Here is a 25,503-nt window from a genome sequence, read left to right as displayed (position 1 = left end):
CACTTCATGAAACACCAAAAAGACCAAAATCTTAAACTTGACAGGTGCATGAAAAAGTGTTTTTGCCTGCAGTGTCTCTCCTTAATAAATAAAACACTTATAAAGCAGTTATTAATCTTAGTTCATCTTAATTTAATAACAGATTATTATGTTGCATTTGTTAACATTTAATAAATCTAACATGAACTAACGATGAAAAACTTCTACTTCTGAAGCATTTATTATGCTAGTGACTTGCTAATCATGCTAATACCATGCTAGTGACTTGCTAATCATGCTAATGCCATGCTAGTGACTTGCTAATCATGCTAATACCATGCTAGTGACTTGCTAATCATGCTAATACCATGCTAGTGACTTGCTAATCATGCTAATACCATGCTAGTGACTTGCTAATCATGCTAATGCCATGCTAGTGACTTGCTAATCATGCTAATGCCATGCTAGTGACTTGCTAATAATGCTAATGTCATGCTAGTGACTTGCTAATAATGCTAATGCCATGCTAGTGACTTGCTAATCATGCTAATGCCATGCTAGTGACTTGCTAATCATGCTAATGCCATGCTAGTGACTTGCTAATAATGCTAATGTCATGCTAGTGACTTGCTAATCATGCTAATGTCATGCTAGTGACTTGCTAATCATACTAGTAGCTTGTTAATCATGCTAATAGCTTGCTAATCATGCTAGTAACATGCTAGTAGCTTGCTAATCATGCTAATGTCATGCTAGTGACTTGCTAATCATACTAGTAGCTTGTTAATCATGCTAATAGCTTGCTAATCATGCTAGTAACATGCTAGTAGTTTTGCTAATCATGCTAATGTAATGCTAGTGACTTGCTAATCATGCTAATGCCATGCTAGTGACTTGCTAATAATGCTAATGTCATGCTAGTGACTTGCTAATCATGCTAATGTCATGCTAGTGACTTGCTAATCATACTAGTAGCTTGTTAATCATGCTAATAGCTTGCTAATCATGCTAGTAACATGCTAGTAGCTTGCTAATCATGCTAATGTCATGCCAGTGACTTGCTAATCATGTTAGAAACATGCTAGTACCTTGTTAATCATGCTAGTAGCTTGTTAATCATGCTAATAGCTTGCTAATCATGCTAGTAACATGCTAGTAGCTTGTTAATCATGCTAATGTCATACCAGTGACTTGCTAATCATGTTAGAAACATGCTAGTACCTTGCTAATCATGCTAGTAGCTTGCTGATCATGCCATGCTAGTGACTTGCTAATCATGCTAGAAACATTCTAGTAGCTTGCTAATCATGCTAATGTCATGCTAGTAGCTTGCTAATCATGCTAATGTCATGCCAGTGACTTGCTAATCATGTTAGAAACATGCTAGTACCTTGCTAATCATGCTAATGTCATGCCAGTGACTTGCTAATCATGTTAGAAACATGCTAGTACCTTGCTAATCATGCTAGTAGCTTGCTGATCATACCATGCTAGTGACTTGCTAATCATGCTAGAAACATGCTAGTAGCTTGCTAATTATGCTAGTAGCTTGCTAATCATGCTAATGTCATGCTAGTAACTTGCTAATCATGTTAGAAACACACTGGAAACATGCTAGCAACTTGCTAATAATGCTAGAAACATGCCAGTCATGCTAATGTCATGCTAGTGACTTGCTAATAATGCTAGAAACATGCTAGTAGCTTGCTAATTATGCTAGTAGCTTACTAATCATGCTAATGTCATGCTACTGACTTGCTAATCATGTTAGAAACACACTGGAAACATGCTAGCAACTTGCTAATAATGCTAGAAACATGCCAGTCATGCTAATGTCATGCTAGTGACTTGCTAATAATGCTAGAAACATGCTAGCAACTTGCTAATAATGCTAGAAACATGCCAGTCATGCTAATGTCATGCTAGTGACTTGCTAATAATGCTAGAAACATGCTAGTAGCTCGCTAATCATGCTAGAAACATGTCAGTCATGCTAATGTCACGCTAGTGACTTGCTAATAATGCTAGAAACATGCTAGTAGCTCGCTAATCATGCTAGAAACATGTCAGTCATGCTAATGTCACGCTAGTGACTTGCTAATCATGCTAGAGACATGCTAGTAGCTCGCTAATCATGCTAGAAACATGTCAGTCATGCTAATGTCACGCTAGTGACTTGCTAATAATGCTAGAAACATGCTAGTAGCTCGCTAATCATGCTAGAAACATGTCAGTCATGCTAATGTCATGCTAGTGACTTGTTAATAATGCTAGAAACATGCTAGTAGCTCGCTAATCATGCTAGAAACATGTCAGTCATGCTAATGTCACGCTAGTGACTTGCTAATAATGCTAGAAACATGCTAGTAGCTCGCTAATCATGCTAGAAACATGTCAGTCATGCTAATGTCACGCTAGTGACTTGCTAATCATGCTAGAGACATGCTAGTAACATGCCAGTCATGCTAATGTCATGCTATTGACTTGCTAATCATGGTAGAAACATGCTAGTAACTCGCTAATCATGCTAGAAACATGTCAGTCATGCTAATGTCATGCTAGTGATTTGCTAATCATGGTAGAAACATGCTAGTAGCTTGTTAATCATGCTAGAAACATGGTAGTAACATGTCAGTCTTGGTAATGTCATGCTAGTGACTTGCTAATAATGCTAGAAACATGCTAGTAGCTCGCTAATAATGCTAGAAACAAGCTAGTTACTTGCTAATCATGCTAGAAACATGTTAATAACATGTTAATCATGCTAGAAACATGTTAGCAACTTGCTAATGACATGCTAATACTACAAGTAGCATGTTAATTATGCTAGAAACATACTAACAACATGCTAACAACTTGCTAATCATGCTAGAAACATATTAAAAATGCTAGAAAAGTGTTAGAATCATGATAACTACACTGTAATCATGCTAGCAACATGCTAATCATCTATTCTGTCTATATAAAGTTCAAAACATTAAGCTTTTACAGCTGCTTTAAACTTTCGAGTTAGGCTTTCTCAAGCCAACCTAAAGATTTTCTTAACAAGCTTTTATATCTAGTTGCTAATTGATCTCCTTAGTTAAATTATGGTAATTACGGTAACAAACATAATTAGAATCGTGTTACGACACACAGTTCCTTAAACTGTGAATAAAAATGTGAAGTCATTTTGCTTCTCCAGTGAATGTATCTTGATTTATATTGTAAAACAAGACAGAAATACTGAGGAAGAAGATCATTTTTGCAGTGTTTAGTAGATAATCTCTTTTATTCTTATTCTTTATTAGGGTCTGATAGAGTCACCTTGAAGCTGAGTGTGTTTCCTCCTCGTGTGACGCAGTCGAGGACGGCCAGTTCAGAAGCACTGATGGCGTCTCGCTCTCCGGAGCGGCGGAACGGGGATCGAGAACGTCTCGAATCCTGGAAGTGTTTGCTGGTGACAGCATTCAGAAGAACTTCATGAGCTGCAGAAGAATGCAAAGAGCTGCTCAATATGTTTGTATTTATGTGTGTGTGTGTGTGTGTGTGTGTGTGTGTGTGTGTGTGTGTGTGTGTGTGTGTGTGTGTTCTTGCCTGTGTAGGGCTCATGACTGTTGTGTTCCATCGTCATCCATTGCTGATCCACTGACTGATCTCCAGACGCTCCACAAACACCAGACTGATTCCTGAAGGAGTTTCGTGCTCGAGCTTCCATCTGAACCATCGCTGCTAACTCTAAACACACACACACACACAGAGAGAGAGAGAGAGCTAAAGAACACACACTGATGATACAGTAGCATTTATTGATGATGTTTTATTAAGTTGGCTTGAGAAAGTCGATTACTGAAATACTATTTAAACTTCTTTTTCTGAGACTAAAATGATCAACTTAGAGCTTTAACTCCACAAATCTATCTATGCCTAGCAACTAGAATCATGCTAGTGATCAGGCTTGTGCACAATTCAGAATTGAATTGAGAATGACTCCTAAATTCCAATTCAATTCTTGAATTTGAATTGAATTTGAATTGTTTTTGAATTGATGTCAAAAACAGGATCTAGAATTTCAATTCGAATTTGAAGTAAAGGAAGCAGAACTGCAATTCAATACAAATTCAAAGAAATTCATATACATACGTGAAGTGTTTAACAATGAAGCTTTACAATATATGTCAGATATGATTTCGTTACATATTCTATGAATGATATTAGTTTGAACTACTTGTACAGATTACATTGTGTTATTTGATTACGTTGAAATGAAAATAACATCATGAACAAAACTAATCGAACCTTGAGGGAGTAATTTATTTCAAGAATTTGATCATTATCTATATGTTGGAACAAACAATGCAGGGTCGAGGAGTGACTAGTTATGTGTAATAATATTATGCTATTAAATCACTAAATTAACGTAACTGTATGTGAGATTCAACACATTCTTTCTGTTGTATGACTGTGTGGAATGTCTTTGAATTGCCATGAATTTAATTCCACTTCCTGTCATTCCAATTCAAATTCAACTTCCTGTGGGGCGAAGTCAATTCAATTCAAATTCCAACTCATGAATTGAATGGCGGCCAATTCGGAAATTCTGAATTGTGCACAAGCCTGCTAGTGATATGATAGTCATGCTAAAAACATGCTAGCTGCTTGCTAATCATGTTAACAAAATGTTAGAAACATGCTAGTAACATGGCAATCATGCTAACAACATGCTAGTGAAATGCTAGTCATGCTACAAACATGTTAATAACTCGCTAATCATGTTAACATGCTAATCATGCTAGCAACATGCTAGTGATATGATAGTCATGCTAGAAACATGCTAATCATGCTAACAACATGCTAGTAACTGGCTAAACATGTTAACAACATGCTAGTCATGCTAGAAACATGCTTGTAACTTACTAATCGTTTTAGCAACATGCTAGCAACTTGCCGCATGCTAGTAAGTGGTTAATCATGCCAGCAACATGCCAATCATGTTAACAAAATGTTAGAAGCATGCTAGTAACTGGCTAATCATGTTAACAACATGCTAGTCATGCTACAAACATGTTAATAACTAATTAATCATGTTAACATGCTAGTAACATGCTAATCATGCTAGTGACATGATAGTCATGCTAGAAACATGCTTGTAACTTACTAATTATGTTAGCAACAATGCTAGCAATTTACCAGTCATGCTAGGAACATGCTAGTAACTTGTTAATCATGTTAACAGCATGCTAGTGAAATGCTAGTCATGCTAGAAACATGTTAATAACTTGGTAATCATGTTAACATGCTAGTAGCATGCTAATCATGCTAGCAACATGCTAGTGACATGATAGTCATGCTAACAACATGCTAGTAACTGGTTAATCATGCTAGCAACATGATAGTAACATGCTAATCATGTTAGCAACATGCTAGTAACATGATAGTCATGCTAACAACAGGCTAGTAACTGTCTAACCATGTTAGCAACATGCTAGTAACATGCTAATCATGCTAGCAAAATACTAGTGACATGATAGTCGTGCTAACAACATGCTAGTAACTGGCTAATCATGCTAGCAACATGCTAGTGACATGATAGTCATGCTAACAACATGCTAATCATGCTAGCAACATGCTAGTAACATGATAGTCATGCTAACAACATGCTAGTAACTGGCTAATCATGCTAGAAACATGCTAGTAACATGCTAATCATGCTAGTGACATGCTAGTGACATGATAGTCATGTTAGAAACATGCCAGTAACTGGCTAATCATGCTAGCAACATGCTAGCAACTTGTTAGTGTTAACAAAATATTGAAAACATGTTAGTAACATGTTAATCATGCTAACAACATGCTAGTGACATGATAGCCATGCTAGAAACATGCTAGTAACATGTTAATCATGTTAACAACAGGCTAGTGACATGCTAGTGATGCTAGTAACATGTTAATCATGTTAACAACAGGCTAGTGACATGCTAGTGATGCTAGTAACATGTTAATCATGTTAACAACAGGCTAGTGACATGCTAGTGATGCTAGTAACATGTTAATCATGCTAGCAACATGCTAATAACTCGTTAATCATGTTAACAACATGCTAGTAACATGCTAATCATGCTAACAACATGCTAGTCTTGCTAGTAACTTGTTAATCATGCTAGAAACATGCTATTGACGTGCTAATCATGCTAAAAACATGCTAGTAACTTGCTTATTATGCTAAAAATGTGCTAATAACGTGCTAATCATGCTAAAACAATAAAAACATACTTTTGAATTAAACTTTTAAAACTTTTTATACTTTTAAACTTCCTAAACCTTTTAAACTTATTTTAACTTTTTTAACTTTCTGCTCCGGCTTTCTCAGGCCAACTCACAGTTTGTCTTGACTAATGTTTTATCTAGTTACCGCATATGATCTGTCTGTGAGGGATCCTGTGTGTGGGCGGCGGCAAACCCTCGCAGCTCAGCGTCTGATTGGCTACAGCATCCTGCCATCCGCAGTGCAGCTCTGACAGGAAGAGACGCAGGAGCTTCCTGTAGTTACAGCGGGACAGAACCGTCTTCCTCAGCCCGTCTTCTGATCCGTGACCCGACTCGCTCACCTGCAGGAAGTCATTGAGGCTGAAGAGCTCAGGAGGTTGAGGCTGTGGATGCTCAGGTGCGGCACGCTGAGGATGATGGGAGAAACCGCTGATGATTGGAGCAACGTTATTATGATCCTCATCAAGAGTCTGTGGACTGCAGACGGACTCACTGGCTTCAGTTTGATCTGGAAACACAGAGACAATATAATATGTGACCCTGGACCACAAAACCAGTCATAAGGGTCAATTTCATGAAATTGAGATTTATACAATAAATAAGCTTTCCATTGATGTCTGGTTTGTTAGGATTGGACAATATTTGGCCAAGATACAACTATTTGAAAATCTGGAATCTGAGGGAGCAAAAAAAATCTAAATATTGAGAAAATCGCCTTTAAAGTTGTCCACAATAAGTTCTTAGCAATGCATATTACTAATCAAAAATTAAGTTTTGATATATTTATGGTAGGTAATTTACTAAATATCTTCATGAAACATGATCTTAATATCCTAATGATTTTTGCCATAAAAGAAAAATCGATCATTTTAAACCAAACAATGTATTTTTTTGGTTTTGTGCTCCAGGGTCACAAATAGTTAAATAATAAATAAATGATAAATAATGCATCAATAATTAACTTACAATAATTGTGTCTGACTGTATCATTGTTTTGTAAAATATCTAATGTATTGGCCTTTTGGTTCTTTTCTATATTTTTAGCCACTCTTTGCGTACTGGGATGAACCAGCATCTGGAGCTGAACTGTTCTCCTTTTTTGATCAGAAGTTTTGTTGGACTCACTTGAGGCCTTGTTGTTTGGCCATGTTGGTTCATCACTGTCTTTGTGGTATTTCGAACCATTTAATTATGACCATGTTGGTTAACTTGATGTTGGTTAAACTTTGGCTAAATATTGGTTAAACTTAAAATTTAGCAGGGTAATATATGTTTCAAGTAAATATTTTCATGTCCAATTTATTTTGGAATTCAAAATAATACTGAAAACACTGTTTTATGACATTTCTTTCATGCAAATTTGAGAGTTAAGATTAAGATGTGTCAAATTATTATTATTTTTGTTTTTATTAAATAATAGGTGCACTGAGTTTCATACTATACAACACTTTATGCAGTTAAATATTGTTTAAAGCTTATGCAGTTAATAAATTGTTTAAATTGCTAGTCATTATTATTCAGCAATCTGGAAAATAAATACTGCAAATAAAGAATACAAAAATTAAAGTAGTACAATATTTTTACAGTAAAACGTTATTTAATGATTTCCAGTACACTTGTAAAATTGCGAAATATTGCTGCAATTTCACAGTAGCAGCTGTAAAAAAATGTATGTATCTTTGTTTGTGTATATATACAAAAAAATTGCTGTATTTTATCAGTAAAACTGTAGTTAATAATTTACAGTGCACTTGTAAAAATGTACAGTATTACTGGCAACCAAATTTTACAGTAATTTTTTTTAGAACCAATTATATTTAGCATTTTGTAAATCAGTAGTACAGCAAATACTACTTGATGCAGAAATAATTAGCAATTTCAATATTGTTATAATATCTATTTATTTACATCTAAATGATAAAAATGTGGATGGAATTATTTCTCTTATGTTAATTTTCCCTGTCAATAAATCCATAACATGCTTATTTCTGAGAGTGTTATGGGTTTGAATCTGCATACTATCAGATCATCTAATACAATAGTTTCAAACATATCAAACAGAGGCATGTTTACATGTCCAAATATCCTGCAATGAACCTTATCTCCAGATAATAACTGATCAAATATGATGATCATAAAGTCACCTGCAGATCTGAGCACAGGCAGCGTCCTGTAGTGTGCTGTCTTTATAGGGGGCAGTGGTCGTCTCAACAGCTTCATGTTCTCTGATGACATCTATTCTGGACATTAGACATCATCAACACATGTACAAACACATCTCAACTCAAAATCAACACAAAGAAACAAGATATCCCTGCTAACAAACAGACCTTACTCTGACACTCCTATTGAGTTATGAAACATTGTTTCTGAATGTTCTCTGAATGCTCACAATGGTCTGTTTTTAAATGTTTCAGATCTTTAAGGTAACATTCTATTGTATCATTTTGTAAACATTATGGAAATGTTACTTGTAATGTAACGTTCTGAAACATTAGTAACATTTAAAAAACATTAGATGAACGTTCAATTAAATGTTTTAGTGGAAAAACATTCTATTTGCAATGCATATGGGTCATTTCTGGGATTCGGTAATATTTCTGTCCTCTAAAGTTTCTAAAGTAGTGGTTCACCAAAATCAATTGCTTGTAGCTTTTCGCATAACTTTGGTATGCCCATTATAATCAATACAAAAATGTTTTAATGTGTTTTTTTTTTTTTTTGCACAAAAAATGGTCTTATATCGATCTCAAACCCAGTATTTTGTCATGTCCCTGAGGCACTTCAGTTTCTACTTAGAAAATGATCAACAAAATAGTGTCTCTAATTTTTGGCAATAATGTAAGCATTTATTTGTGCTCCTTTCTTGTGAAGATGATGGTAAATATATTTTCCAAAAAAAAAAAAAACATATTTTAAGGCTATATTTCAAGTTGAAATGTTACTAAATCCCAGGAATGACTCATAAACAATGTGTCATTGTTTCGAGAACATTACTGCAATAATGTTTGGCCTTAACATTGAGAGAATCTTGCCAGAACATTAGCCAAAGTTCTGAACGTTCCCTGATAGCTAAGAAAATATTTAAAAAAAAAAAAGACAAAGAAGAAGCAATAATATATTTGCACCGCACAGCAGTTTAAGAGTTAAATACAATGCAACACATACTGCATGATGCACAAATGATTTACAATTTAAATATTATTTATTTACTATTTTGTGCATTACAGTAATGCAAACACAATCACGAACATGTTATATTATTATACCATGCCATATTAAATAACAGATTTAGTATTTTGTTTTATTTTATTATTAATTAATAAATAAATAATTATTATTTTTTACCATTATTATGATAGGCTATAAGCTGTTTCTTTCTGCAGACACATCGTTCATTTGATCAATACACTGATTAATGCACACGTTTAATGCCGTTTCCGATGATCGCGTCACAAAGCGACATAAATGAGTTTATGCACGAACCTGATGGACTTCATTCACTGCATCCGATTAAATTCCTCCGTCATTCACAGATTTCTGCAAACTTTACTCCATGAAAAATAGACATAAAGCGCGTCTGAAACTCACCAGAGATCCGCGGAGAATGAGTCCCTAACAACCGCCATAGCAACCGCCTGTCAAACTCACAACCCGCGGAAACATCAAAGACAACCGCGTCTTCTGTGTGACGTCACACTCGCTGTTTCAACACTCACTCCCATTACAACTTCAGTTTTCAGACTCTAGTGAAACACTGTATCATCACATCAATAAATCATACTCCAGCACAATGACAACTAGTATTTACTGAAAGTCATTTCCTTGCAAATGGTTAAAGAATAGTGTAGTTTAATAGTTTCTTCCAGTAACATTAATGGATCTTTCATTCAAAGTTTTCTGGTGGTCTTTAATAATGTTTTCAAAACATTAGCATAAAAACATCATTCTTACATCGTTCATGGAACGTTTTGGTTCTTTAAAGTTTTAGTTGAATGTTTGTCTAACATTTTTTAAATGTTACTACTTGTTTCATTCAGAGATACATTCATTTGCAAAATGTTTGCACAATTATAAAATGCTATATAAAATGTCTTTCACATAGCCAAGAAAAAACAACGTACCTAAAAACTGAATGTTGCACTTGTAACATCAATGAGCCTTGAGAAATAATGTTTTTATAAGTTAATGTGAACAATAACAAAACATTCTTACAACACATTTGTGACACAGTAGCACAGGTATATTTGTAGCAATAGCCAAAAATACATTGTATGGGTCACAATTATCAAATTTTCTTTTAATGCATCTTAATATCATTATATAAAGATCATGTTCCATTAAGATACTTAGTAAATTTCCTACCGTAAATATATCAAAACTTAATTTTTGATTAGTAATATGCATTGCTAAGAACTTCATTTGAACAACTTTTTGTCAGTATTTAGATTGTTGTGCCTCAGGGCTCAGTTCTTGGACCACTTCTCTTCTCTGTTTACATGGCATCACTAGGTTCTGTCATTCAGAAACATGGCTTTTCATATCACTGCTATGATGACACTCAACTCTCATTCCCTCCTGATGATCTGACAATAGCTGCTCACATCTCAGCTTCTCTCAGATTTCTTGCTGGATGAAGGACCATCATCTTTAACTCAACCTTGCCAAGACAGAAATGCTTGTGGTTCCATCAAACCCACCATCCAGTTACATCAACCATAACTGCTTTAAAAACAGCCAGAAACCTTGGAGTCGTAATTGATGATCATGACTTTCTCAGAGCACATTGCTAAAACTGCACGATCCTGCAGATTTGCTTTATTTAACATCAGGAAAATCAGGCTCTTTCTTTTGGAACATGCTTCAGAACTCATTGTTCACGCTCTTGTTCTGTCCAGGCTGGACTATTGCAATGCTCTCTTTGGCAGGTCTTCCAGCCAGTTCTATCAAACCTTTACAATTGATCCAGAATGCAGCTGCAAGATTAATGTTTAATGAGCCGGAAAAGAACGCACGTCACCAATTGATGAAGAGACACTGGCTACCAATAGCTGCTCGCATAAAATTCAAGGCATTACTGTTTGCCTACAAAACCACCACTGGCTCTGGACTCCTTTGCCTAAATTCATTACTTCAGACTTAAGTGCCTCTAGATGCTTGTGTTCTGCAAGGGAACGGCGCATTATTTAAATGCACTCTTCTGGTGAAATGACCTGCCCAACTCAATCCGAACAGCTGAGTCCTTAACCATCTTCATGAATCGGCTAAAAACACGTCTTCCATCTTTATTTGACCCTTTAACTCTAGCACTCTCTATTCGAATTCTATTCTAAAAAAACTGCCCTCTTAGACTTATTCTCTATTAATTTAACTGCTTGTTTTCTTAAAAAAAAAAAAAAAAACTAACACTAGCTTCTCTGTTTTTGTTGTACTCTATTTTTAGGCCTCTAACACTATCCTAGCTTTTTTCTTTTATATTCTATTTTATTTTTATTTATTATATATTTAAAAATATACATGTACTGCGTGAGGCTAAATGAGACTTATCATACCACTTGCATGTTATTGCTCTTTTATTGTTTTTGATTGCCTACATTTTCCTCTTTTGTAAGTCGCTTTGGATAACATCATCTGCTAAATGTCTAAATGTAAGACAAAAGCTGAAACAAATTCATCATTAAGACGTTTTTAACTCAAATACATTGAGTCCGTAATCCATAATAGTCCACCAAAATCCAGCCACATATTTGTTTAGAGCTGTTTTGGCTTGTAAATGCTGCTTGATCTGTGTAGATTTCTCTCCTAATTCAGACCAGACCACTTTTAGTGTTATTATGGATTACAGATTTAATGTATTTTAGTTAAAAACGTCTTAATGATGGATTTGTTTGTTTTTGACTGGAGTGGGTTATTGTGGATTATTGTGATGTTTTGATCAGCCGTTTGGACTCTCATTCTGACGGCACCCATTCACTCCAGAGGATCCATTGGTGAGACAGTGATGGAATGACACACTTATACAAATCTGATCAACAAACAAACTCATCCTTATCTGATGATGACCTGAAGATCAACACAAATACATCAGATTTTTGGTTTGGGGTCAACTATTCCTTTAATCCAAACCTGGCGGATCATTAGAATGAGGAAATGTGCAGAATTTTTTTTTAATGATAACATTGGTTGATCCAAATGTGTGGTTACGCTCTTGAATGGACCCTTTCAGCAGATCAAACCTCAGCGCTGTCAAATCTCAGAAGTGTGTCAGATGTCCATCATGTTAGTCTGAGTGTTTTACCTTATAAAGACATGGAGCGTGCGTGTTCCTGTTTCGAGTGTTGTGTAGGCCGCTGTAAGTCACTTCCTTCCTCTCACATTTGAATAGAGCCTCTACAGCTCCTCTGAAAGCGTCCAGACTCAGAACCAGCCTGAAGCCCAGCGTCCGTCTGCAGGTAAGACAAACTCATCAAACCCATCGCTCATGTCTCAATGGATCTGAACTCATTCTGACAGAAAACGTGCTTCATATAGTCTGAAATAGTCTGATTTCCAAGCAGAAGCTTTCAGATCTTGAGCACACGTGCTGAACATACAACCGCCTTTAGTTTTAAGTGTATAAATATTGTGCAGGTTTGTGCTTCTGCTGCATTTCTTATCTTCTCAACACTGACTTGTCAGGTTTATGTTAATATTAATGCAACAGACTGCAAAATTCAGACCTACAGTCAAGTCCAAATATCTGAAAGTGAAAATACTATATTTGCAGATGCATTTAATTTAATATCTTTGCTTTTATGTTACAAATGTAAGCACATCTGGACCACAAAACTAGTCATTCTTAAAATTGAGATTTGAATAAATATGCTTTCCATTGATGTTTGGTTTGTACGATTAGGACAATATTTGGCTGAGATACATCTATTTGAAAATATTCAACCTGAGGGTGCATAAATATCAAAATATTGAGAAAATCACCTTTAAAGTTGTCTAAATGAAGTTCTTAGCAATGCATATTACTATTAAAAACTTTGTTTTGATATATTTACGGTAGGAAATTTCTGATTTCTGAATATCTTAATGATTTTTGGCATTAAAAAATCGATCATTTTGACCCATACAATGTATTTTTGGCTATTGCTACAAATATATCAATGCAACTTAAGACTGTTTTTGCGCTTCAGGGTCACAAACCCATTGACATTGCATTTAACAAAGTACATTTCATGCAAGCAAATTTCAAAATTACTCGGAAAGAAATGGCAAATAACACTTTGAATTCAAATACTATTGCACTTTTCTGTGTCATGTTTGTGAAATGTTCTCAGTGTGTCAGGTTTTCAGTGTTTGAGGCCTGTTGTACGTGTCGGTTTGCTGAAGTGTTGGGGGTTTTACGTGTAATCTGAAGCAGAAGTGAAGCTTTGCTCTGCTGTTAAAGTGAAACAGGAAACTGCGGTTCATCTGCATGAGTTTGATCTGAAGCTGCAGCTCGATCTCAAGCATCTGCTCTTCATCTCATCTCTGAGTCTTAAAAGTTTTCTTCACACCTTTGCTGAGTATATGATGTGCCGCCGCAGTTTTAGATGATATCATATCAGTTTCCAGGCCGTCGTCAGGCGGTGCGGAAACAAACACGTCTGAAAGAGGAAGATCAGAGCATGTGATGCACACGTCCAACAGACATTTTGAAACAACACTGAAATAACCAGCGCTCAACCAGTTCTGTTGCTCAAGTGTTTTAAAGACAGAGAAAGAGTTCTCACTCAAGCATGACGCTCAGATTTGCGCTGCTAAAATAAAAGCGTTTATCTTTGGGATAAAAGATGCAAATGAGCATCTGATTAGTTCACTGCTGTGAACAGACGTCGCTGTAAAGAGAGCAGCATTTGCATGTTAAATGCATTGATATGAGCGTCCAGGATGAATAAAACACAAATGAGCTCTTATTAAAAAATGGTTTTGTTAGTTTCTGTCAGTACAGACTGTTTTATGGATATCTAAACTAACAAAGTTTTAAAAAATGAGCTGAAGCTGCTTTCCTGTTTGCTGACATATTCCTGTTAACATGACATCTAGAGGTCTTAAACACATCTTCACGAGCAGGAAGTCAAAACCCCGCCTATACAGATGATTCTGTGCTGTAGTAAATACTATAGAAAACAAATCAAAAAGTTAGTTCAGACAATAATTTAAAAAAAAAGCTAATTCTATATTGGTACTTATAATTTCAGCCTGTAGAAGTTCAAGTGTAAATATACATGTTTTCTGATGTTTCTCACTGGTGTTCCCATCACACACTGGGGCATGAATAATTAATAAGGTTGATTTTTTTTGTTTTCAAGCTGTATTTACAGTTTACTAACACAATTAGCATGTTACTAACATTATTAGCATGTTGCTAGCATGTTTATAGCATTACTAACAAGTTACTAGCACGTTGTTACGTCAGTGACAAGTTACTAGAATGTTTCTAGCTTGATAAGCGAGTTGGTAGCATGTTTCTAGCATTATTAACAAGTTGCTAACATGTTTCTAACACGATTAGCAAGTTGGTAGCATGTTTCTAATATGTTTATCAAGTTACTAGTTCAAGTTCAAGTTCAAGTTCAGTTTATTTGTATAGCACATTTACAACAGCCATTCAGGCTGACCAAAGTGCTTCACAGAAAACATAATCATAAAACAAACCACAGAGCAGATTCACACACCCCATTTAAAAAACAACAACAACTTTATATCAGAATTAATACACTAAAGAGAAAAAATAGGTTTTGAGCAGGGACTTCAAAGAAGACAGAGAAGGTGCCATTCTGATCTCTAAAGGCAAGGAGTTCCAAAGTTGAGGCCCTGCTACCGCAAATGCACGTGCCCCTCTACGCTTGAGCCTCCTGTGAGGGACTACTAATAGAGCCTGGTCACAAGATCTTAGTAATCTAGAAGGAGAATACAGATGAAGAAGTTCAGAGAGATAGACTGGAGCTAGGTTATGTGGCGATTTATACACAAACAGAAGGATTTTAAAGTGAATTCTCTGAGAGACTGGCAGCCAGTGTAGATCTTTCAGAATCGGTGTGATGTGTTCATGTTTATGGCATTTACGAAGAAGTCTTGCTGCGGCATTTTGAACAAGTTGAAGGCGTGTAATTTGAGATTTAGATATGCCGCAATATAGAGAATTGCAGTAATCTAGACGGGACGTGACGAATGCATGAACAGCCATTTCCAAAGTTTTGGGGGTGAGAAAATGTTTGACCTTAGCCAGTAGTCGAAGCTGATAGAAACTGGATCCAATAACGGAGGCAATATGTTTATCAAATTTTAGATGCTGGTCAAAGAGGACACCAAGGTTACGCACCTGCGATGATCTGAAAACTGATAAACTGTCCATGTCGGGGCTAATATTCTGAGAGTTCTCGTTAGGACCAAAAACGATTATCTCGGCTAGCATGTTGTTAACATCATTGACAAGTTTCTAGAATGTTTCTAGCATGATTAGCAAGTTGCTAACATGTTTCTAACATGATTAGCAAGCTGGTAGCATGTTTCTAACATGTTTATCAAGTTACTAGCATGCTGTTAACATCACTTACAAGTTACTAGAATGTTTCTAGCATGTTTAACAAGTTACTAGCATGTTTATAGCATGTTTATAAAGTTACTAATATGTTTCTAGCATAATTAAAAAGTTGCTAGCATGTTTCTAACATGATTAGCATGTTGCTAGCATGTTTCTAGCATGATTAGCAAGTTGCTAGCATTTTTCTAGCATGATTAGCATGTTGCTAGCATGTTTCTAGCATGATTAGCAAGTTGCTAGCATGTTTCGCAAGTTGGTAGCATGTTTCTAGCATGATTAGCAAGTTGTAAGCATGTTTCGCAAGTTGGTAGCATGTTTCTAGCATGTTTATAAAGTTGCTAGCATGTTTCGCAAGTTGGTAGCATGTTTCTAGCATGATTAGCAAGTTGTAAGCATGTTTCGCAAGTTGGTAGCATGTTTCTAGCATGTTTATAAAGTTGCTAGCATGTTTCGCAAGTTGGTAGCATGTTTCTAGCATGATTAGCAAGTTGTAAGCATGTTTCGCAAGTTGGTAGCATGTTTCTAGCATGTTTATAAAGTTGCTAGCATTTTTCGCAAGTTGGTAGCATTTTTCTAGCATGTTTATAAAGTTGCTAGCATGTTTCTAGCATGATTAGCAAGTTCCTAACAGTTTTATTATCATTTTTGTTATTTTGTTACATCTGGAGTTCATTGTACTCAAAATGAAAATGAACCCCAGAATGTTACCATCATCATGTATTGTCTACTAAGTAATGACGTCTCTGTGTTCAGATGAGCGCAAATGTTTAAAACATGTTTCTAAAACGCATTTTTTGTGAACATTAAGGGAAGATTTCATTTGATCATTTCACAAACATTACGTGAATGCTACTTTTGAATGTTTTCTGAGTGAAACAGTTCCTACATCTGAAACAGTCAAAGAACAGCGTATAAATAACGCTGTGTTAACATTTTGCAAATATTAAAGACCAGATAATGTTGAATGAACGTTGTATTAGCGTTACTGGAAGAACGTTTGTTCATAACTTTGCTAGAACATTTGGAGAACATTTCCTGTCAGCGAGATGTCTCATTCGCTGGTTGTAGAGATTATTGTAACTGCTGTAAATGTCCAGTAATGTTCATAATTCTGCTGTGTATCCAATGCTGATGTTAAACTGCAGTTTTAGTTTCTCCTCCTCAAACCACAGGCTGTTACTCAAAGCAGTAGTCTGTGTTTCCGGTGTGAAGCTCTTGCACAAGCTTTTCTCTGGATGTGTTCATTTGCATTGTATGATTATAGAACCCCATCTCAGGTTGAACAGATGGCACAAACTAAATAGTGTTGCTCCTCCATTAGTGTGGTGAAGATCTCAAACAGCAGCAGAAACAAACACACACTGTTTCTGTGATTGACAGGTGATATATCTTGAGAGTATAAGATGGCGGGCACATCACACATCTCAACGGAGGAGTTGGAGGAACTGAGAGAGGCCTTCAGTAAAGTGGGTGAGTGACACACAGACTACAGCCACTCTGAACACATTTACACCGCTTTACAGAGTCTGTGTGAACACACATGATCCAGATTCAGATTCAGCTCAGAGCAACTAGATTAAAAAGAGTTCATCAAAACAGTTCATCAACTTTAGGTTGGCTTGAAAGTCTAGCCTGAAAGTTTAAAGCAGCTGTAAAAGCTTGAAGTTTTAAACTTTATATAGATAGATTAGATGATTAGCATGTTGCTAGCATGGTTAGAATGTAGATAGCATGATTCTAACATTTTTTCTAGCATCCCTGGTGAAAAAAAACAGCTAAAACCAGCCAATCAGCCTAGGCTGGTATTAGCTGTTTTTTCAGCAGGGATGTTTTGCATGTTTCTAGCATGATTAACATGTTACTTGAATGATTAGCATAATTAGCATGTTACTAGTATGTTTCTAACACGACTAGCATGTTGCTAGACTGATTGCCAAGTTGTTAACACATTGTTAGCATGCATCTAGCATCATTAGCAAGTTGCTAGCATGTTTCCAGCATGATTAGCATGTTATTAGCATGTAGCTAGTATGTTTCTAACACAATTAACATGTTATCAGCATTATTAACGTGTTACTAGCATGTTGCTAGTATCATAAAGCAAGTTGCTGGCCTGTTTCGAGAATGATTAGCAAGTTTCTAGCATGTTTTAACATGATTAGCTAGTTGTTAGCATGTTTTAAACATGATTAGCTAGTTGCTAGCATGTTTCTAGAATGGTTATCAATGCAAATAATATGCTAACAACTTGCTAATCATGCTAGCAACAGGCTAGTTATTCTAGAAACATGCTAGAAACTTGTTAATCATGCTAACTACATGCTAGGAACATACTAGTAACTTTCTAATCATGCTAGCAAAATGCTAAGAACTTGTTAATAATGCTAGCAACATGTTAAAAAAATGCAAATCATGCTATGATTAGCTAGTTGCTAGCATATTTCTAGAATGGTTATCAAGTTGATAGCATGTTTTTAACATGATTAGCTAGTTGCTAACATGTTTCTAGCATGATTAGCAAGTTACTAGCATTTTGTTAACATGACTGACAAGTTGCTAGCATGTTTCTAGCATGGTTAGCAATTTGTTAACATGTTTCTACCATGATTAGCATGTTATTAGCATGATTAGCAAGTTACTAGTATGTCGTTAGCATCACTAAATGAAGTTCCTAGCATGTTTCTAGCATGATTAGCAAGTTACTAGCATGCTAACATGATTTTTATAAAACTATTCAAAATTGAAATTAAAATTCACTCATTTAAAATGTGGATTTGAGGAGTGTTGAGTGTTCAGAGTGATGGATTAGAGGAGTGGGTTGATTCGAGTGGTTCATTCGATGTGTTGGCGCTGACCTTTGACCTCATCCCGCAGACGTGGACGGTAACGGTCACATCTGCACCGATGAGCTGAACGCTCTCTTCAAGGCGGCCAATCTGCCGTTGCCGGGATACCGCGTGCGTGAGATCATCCAGGAGCTCAGCCGGACCATGGACCTCAACCAGGACGGAAAGATCACCTTCGACGAGTTCGCCAAGGTCAGCATCAACATCTGCAATAAACATCTGTACATATAAACTAAACGAATTAACCACAATTCATTTCATGATTCCAGTTTCAAGAACTGTATTCTTCTATAAAAACAATAGTTACTGAGATTAAATATGGAAATACATGATTTCAATTTACATCGTGATCGGTTTTCAGTATTTTAATTAGGTTTAATTATTCTAATATATTCATAAAATGATGAATTATATATAAATTTAAATTATTTTAAGTCATCCTGAGCAGTGTTATTTTAGTATCATTGAGATACTGTTACATTTTTGATTAAACATTTATAAATATTTTGAAACATTTCAAAAATATTCTGAAACATTTTATAAATATTTTGAAACATTTTATAAATGTTATGAAACTTTTATACATATTTTGAAACATTTTATAAATATTTTGAAACATTTTATAAATGTTATGAAACTTTTATACATATTTTGAAACATTTTATAAATATTTTGAAACATTTTATAAATGTTATGAAACTTTTATACATATTTTGAAACATTTTATAAATATTTTGAAACATTTTATAAATGTTATGAAACTTTTATACATATTTTGAAACATTTTATAAATATTTTGAAACATTTTATACATATTTTGAAACATTTTATACATATTTTGAAACATTTTATACATATTTTGAAACATTTTATACATATTTTGAAACATTTTGAAAATGTGTTTGAAACATTTTAAATATTTTGAAACATTTTATAAATGTTATGAAACTTTTATAAATGTTATGAAACTTTTATAAATGTTATGAAACTTTTATAAATGTTATGAAACTTTTATAAATGTTATGAAACATTTTATACATATTTTGAAACATTTTATACATATTTTAAAACATTTTGAAAATATTTTGAAACATTTTATAAATATTTCGAAGTATTTTGAAAATATTTTGAAACATTTGGAAATATTTGTATATTTTGTGTCATTTTAATTTTCATGAAAGCTTTAGTAATTGAATTGTCTGTTTTGTCATTTGTAGTATTTTTATATATGTGTGTTTTTATTAATTTTTATTTCAGTTATTTTAGTACAAGCTAAACTAAATTATGAGTTGAAATGAGGAAATGAGTTGAATTAAAGGTATTAAAAGTAATTTTTTGTAATGGTTTTGATTTTAGTTTGAGCTGTAACTGAAGTGAACTGTATCAGTCACACTGAAGGTCGTCTGTCTCCGTCTGTCTCAGGTGTTTCATGATCTGAAGAGCTCAGAAGTCTCCAAGACGTTCCGTAAGGCCATCAATAAGAAGGAGGGAATCTGCTCAGTGGCTGGAACCTCAGAACAGTCTGGAACACAGCACTCTTACTCCGGTGAGATCAACACACTGATGAAAAACACACAACATCAGAGAACAAAACATCCTGATAATCAGGATTCTGTAGAACAGACGACAGGAAACACTAATAATTGTAGAAATGTTAGAACTAAATGTTTTTAAACTAATGTTTATGGAACGTTTTTAGCATTTTATTAAGTTGCCTTGAGAAAGCCAAATTACTGAAATGCTATTTAAAACTTATTATCTATCTGCATCATGCTAACAATATGCTAATCATGCTAGAATCATGCTAGTAACTTGCTAATCATGTTTAAAACGTGCTAGTAACTGGCAACATATTAGAAATATGCTAGCAACATGCTAATCATGCTAACAACATGCTACCCATGTTAGTAACTTGCTAATCATGCTAGCAACATGCTAGTCATGCTAGTAACATGCTAATCATGCTAGCAAACATGTTAGAAAGAGATTAATAACATGCCAGAAACTTGCTGATAACTAGTTAGTCATGCTAACAACTTGTCAATCATGCTAGCAACATACTAACGACATGCTAGAAACATGTTAATAATGGTAGCAACATGTTAGATATTTGTTAATAATGCTAGCAACATGTTAGAAAACATGCTTATCATGCTAACAACATGCCAGTGACATGTTAGTCACGCCAAAACATGCTAGTAACATGCTAGCAATCTGCTAATAACCCACTAGTCATGTTATGCAAACAACATGCTAACAACTTGCAAATCATGCTAACAACTTGCTAATAATGCTAGCAACATGCTTATCATGCTAACAACATGCCAGTGACATGTTAGTAATGCCAAAACATGCTAGTAACTTGCTAGCAACTTGCTAATAACCCACTAGTCATGTTATGCAAACAACATGCTAACAACTTGCAAATCATGCTAACAACTTGCTAATAATGCTAGCAACATGCCAACGACATGCTTGTTGTGCTAGAAACATGCTAATAATGCTAACAACATGCAAGTTACTTGTTTATAATGCTTACAACATGCTAGAAACTTGTTAATCATGCTAGCAGCATGCTAGTGACATGCTAGTCATGCAAACATGCTAGCAACTTGTTAATCATGGTAGCAACATGCTAGCAACTGGCTAATAACATGTTAATAATGCTAACTACATGCTAGAAACATGCTAGTAACTTGCTAATTGACAAATGTTTTTGTCTAGTTAATATTTGATATACGATATATAGATATATCAATTCTGAGATGCACATTCTTAAAATGACCTTGATGTTATTTAAACTTGATGAATGTTGTAAGAAACATTTTTTTGTAACTTTTAAATATCATTCTAATTACGAAAATAAAACGCTGGACATTTGAGCGTTCAGCATTTAGGATCAAAATGTCATCAGAATGTAGTAAGAAAAGATTTTGTCACCTTTAAATAACATTAGACTGAAGAATTTGACAGTTCAGAAACATTTCCAAACAATCTTCCCACAATGTGTTTATCCCCAACTGTGACACGTGTTCAGAGGAGGAGAAAGTGGCGTTTGTGAACTGGGTCAATAAAGCGCTGGAGAAGGATCCGGACTGCCAGCATGTTCTTCCCATGGATCCCAGCTCCAACGATCTGTTCACGGCGGTGGGCGACGGCATCGTGCTCTGGTACCGCAGCGTAAACACACCTTCACTCTCAATACCGCCGTATTTCACTGCTCAGACATATGAGCTTCCTCTCTGTTTGCAGCAAGATGATCAACCTGTCTGTGCCGGACACTATTGACGAGAGAACCATCAACAAGAAGAAGCTGACGCCCTTCACCATCCAGGTCCGTCCACAAACACTGCTCCTGACCCCCTGGACCCTTTCACTCACTGCTGTTTTACTGATTTTAATGCTGGTGTTCATGTGTGTGTGTGAACGTGCAGGAGAATCTGAACCTCGCGCTCAACTCCGCCTCCGCTATCGGTTGCCACGTGGTGAACATCGGAGCAGAGGACCTGAAAGAGGGCAGGCAGCATTTAGTGCTGGGACTCCTGTGGCAGGTCATCAAAATCGGCCTGTTTGCAGACATCGAGATCAGTCGAAATGAAGGTACATTTAAAACCCCTTTTTTTAAAGTTGTCATGTGATGTTGTTAAAAAGAGTATTATTTTGTGTATTTGTTGTAAAGTGAGGTGTTTATGCAGTTTGAGGTTCAAAAAACATTATTTTCCACATACTGTACATTGTTGCTCCTCTCTGCCGCACCTTTCTGAAACGCTTTGATTTTTACAAAACTCATTGTTGATGGAAACCGAGGTGTTCTCTGATTGGCCAGCTATTCGGTGCGTTGTGATTGGCCGAAATGTTACGCCCCTTATCATGCAGTGCCTCGACGCGACAAGACAGAAACAACAAAACCATTATAAACGAGGCATTTGTTGCATCCAGTGGGGACACAACTACTGATTATAATGACTCATGCTGTCTTTTCACACTTTGCGTTGCATAAACACGTCTGCATTTGCGATCATAGAACGAGAAACAACAAGCACTACTCTACACTGCTCAAAACTGGTGTTTGAATAGTCAGTACTGAATTCTTTAAATATGAAATCGTACTTACAGGCTGCGAGTCAGAAACCAGACTGTCCTTCAACATTGGAAATGCCCCACTTTATAGCCTTAACCCTTTGGTTAGTAAGGGTTGACATTGTAAGCTGCTCTCCCAGGTTCAGGAAACAGTCCTCAGGGAAATGCGCATCACACACAGTGTACTGTTCCGGAACAGGGTTGTAAATATAACTTAACCACCGATTTCTAGTTGTGTCCTCATTTGGAACGGCAAATTTCACTTTTGCAATGTCTCTGAGTCTTAACTTTTATAATAAATAATTCTTTTGGGTTTGAGACTTTAAGCCTTGCGACTTTACAGATCTTATCGATGCACAAAAAGCTTGTGACACTCTAAAGACAAAGGAAAACAAGAAACTGCATCATTTGACCCCTTTAAATGTTGGTCTTTGGTTGGCCAGGAAACCTTACTCTATAGAAACATCTTTTATAGAACATTATTCTAAAAATAACCATTAGGCAACATTGTTTTATGGTCTTCCTAGGAACATTATTTAATGGTTTTAAGAAACAAAGCTCTAAAAAGAAGTTACCCTAACATTATTATTTGATCAAAACAAGAACTAAACAGGAGCCAAATACTAACATCTTTCTTTAGAGTAAATGACAAATGTGTTGACCAAACGAATGACATTATGGGAGTCACATGATCACGTGTGTGTGTGTGTGTGTGTGTGTGTGTGTGTGTGTGTGTGTGTGTGTGTGTGTGTGTGTGTGTGTGTGTGTGTGTGTGTGTAGCTCTGATCGCTCTGCTCAGGGATGGGGAGAGTTTGGAGGATCTGGTCAAACTGTCTCCTGAGGAGCTGCTGCTGCGTTGGGTCAACTATCACCTGGAGGAGGCCGGCTGTGCCAAAATCAACAACTTCAGCTCCGATATCAAGGTAATGACCAGTGTTGGGGAAAGTTACTTTTAAAAGTAATGCGTTACAATATCGAGTTACTCCCTAAAAAAGTAACTGATTACGCTAAGTTACTTTTTATGGAAAGTAATGCGTCACAGTATTGAGTTACTCCCTAAAAAAGTAACTGATTACGTTACTTAGTTACTTTTTATGGAAAGTAATGCGTTACAATATCGAGTTACTCCCTAAAAAAGTAACTGATTACGTTACTTAGTTACTTTTTATGGAAAGTAATGCGTTACAATATCGAGTTACTCCCTAAAAAAGTAACTGATTACGTTACTTAGTTACTTTTTATGGAAAGTAATGCTTTAAAATATCGAGTTGCTCCCTAAAAAAGTAACTGATTACGTTACTTAGTTACTTTTTATGGAAAGTAATGCGTTACAATATCGAGTTACTCCCTAAAAAAGTAACTGATTACGTTACTTAGTTACTTTTTATGGAAAGTAATGCTTTAAAATATCGAGTTGCTCCCTAAAAAAGTAACTGATTACGTTACTTAGTTACTTTTTATGGAAAGTAATGCGTTACAATATCGAGTTACTCCCTAAAAAAGTAACTGATTACGTTACTTAGTTACTTTTTATGGAAAGTAATGCTTTAAAATATTGAGTTACTCCCTAAAAAAGTAACTGATTACGTTACTTAGTTACTTTTTATGGAAAGTAATGCATTACAATATCGAGTTGCTCCCTAAAAAAGTAACTGATTACATTACTTAGTTACTTTTTATGGAAAGTAATGCTTTAAAATATTGAGTTGCTCCCTAAAAAAGTAACTGATTACGTTACTTAGTTACTTTTTATGGAAAGTAATGCGTTACAATATCGAGTTACTCCCTAAAAAAGTAACTGATTACGTTACTTAGTTACTTTTTATGGAAAGTAATGCTTTAAAATATCGAGTTGCTCCCTAAAAAAGTAACTGATTACGTTACTTAGTTACTTTTTATGGAAAGTAATGCGTTACAATATCGAGTTACTCCCTAAAAAAGTAACTGATTACGTTACTTAGTTACTTTTTATGGAAAGTAATGCTTTAAAATATCGAGTTGCTCCCTAAAAAAGTAACTGATTACGTTACTTAGTTACTTTTTATGGAAAGTAATGCGTTACAATATCGAGTTACTCCCTAAAAAAGTAACTGATTACGTTACTTAGTTACTTTTTATGGAAAGTAATGCTTTAAAATATTGAGTTACTCCCTAAAAAAGTAACTGATTACGTTACTTAGTTACTTTTTATGGAAAGTAATGCATTACAATATCGAGTTGCTCCCTAAAAAAGTAACTGATTACATTACTTAGTTACTTTTTATGGAAAGTAATGCTTTAAAATATTGAGTTGCTCCCTAAAAAAGTAACTGATTACGTTACTTAGTTACTTTTTATGGAAAGTAATGCATTACAATATCGAGTTGCTCCCTAAAAAAGTAACTGATTACGCTACTTAGTTACTTTTTATGGAAAGTAATGCTTTAAAATATTGAGTTGCTCCCTAAAAAAGTAACTGATTATGTTACTTAGTTACTTTTTATGGAAAGTAATGCGTTAAAATATTGAGTTACTCCCTAAAAAAGTAACTGATTACGTTACTTAGTTACTTTTTATGGAAAGTAATGCATTACAATATCGAGTTGCTCCCTAAAAAAGTAACTGATTACATTACTTAGTTACTTTTTATGGAAAGTAATGCTTTAAAATATTGAGTTGCTCCCTAAAAAAGTAACTGATTACGTTACTTAGTTACTTTTTATGGAAAGTAATGCATTACAATATCGAGTTGCTCCCTAAAAAAGTAACTGATTACATTACTTAGTTACTTTTTATGGA

The 25,503-nt window shown here is 35.2% G+C and overlaps 1 protein-coding gene across 1 annotated transcript in view; it reads left to right on the top strand.

The window, feature by feature from the left end:
* The first annotated feature begins 12,571 nt into the window (after positions 1-12,571).
* The window catches only part of LOC141340460 (plastin-2), a 28,265-nt gene continuing 15,333 nt past the window's right edge, over positions 12,572-25,503 (top strand). Inside the window, exons 1-8 of the mRNA XM_073845436.1 lie at positions 12,572-12,677; positions 17,180-17,269; positions 18,674-18,837; positions 20,068-20,191; positions 21,683-21,815; positions 21,898-21,979; positions 22,080-22,245; positions 23,506-23,648. Of these exons, the coding sequence (XP_073701537.1) occupies positions 17,203-17,269; positions 18,674-18,837; positions 20,068-20,191; positions 21,683-21,815; positions 21,898-21,979; positions 22,080-22,245; positions 23,506-23,648 (879 nt within the window). The 5' untranslated portion in view covers positions 12,572-12,677; positions 17,180-17,202. The remainder of the gene's footprint in view (positions 12,678-17,179; positions 17,270-18,673; positions 18,838-20,067; positions 20,192-21,682; positions 21,816-21,897; positions 21,980-22,079; positions 22,246-23,505; positions 23,649-25,503) is intronic.

Source organism: Garra rufa, chromosome 8 (assembly GCF_049309525.1).
Source record: "Garra rufa chromosome 8, GarRuf1.0, whole genome shotgun sequence".
Classification (NCBI taxonomy): Eukaryota; Metazoa; Chordata; class Actinopteri; order Cypriniformes; family Cyprinidae; genus Garra; species Garra rufa.
The sequence above is the reverse complement of the archived record's forward strand: the minus strand, read 5'-3'. Positions and strand labels throughout refer to the sequence as shown.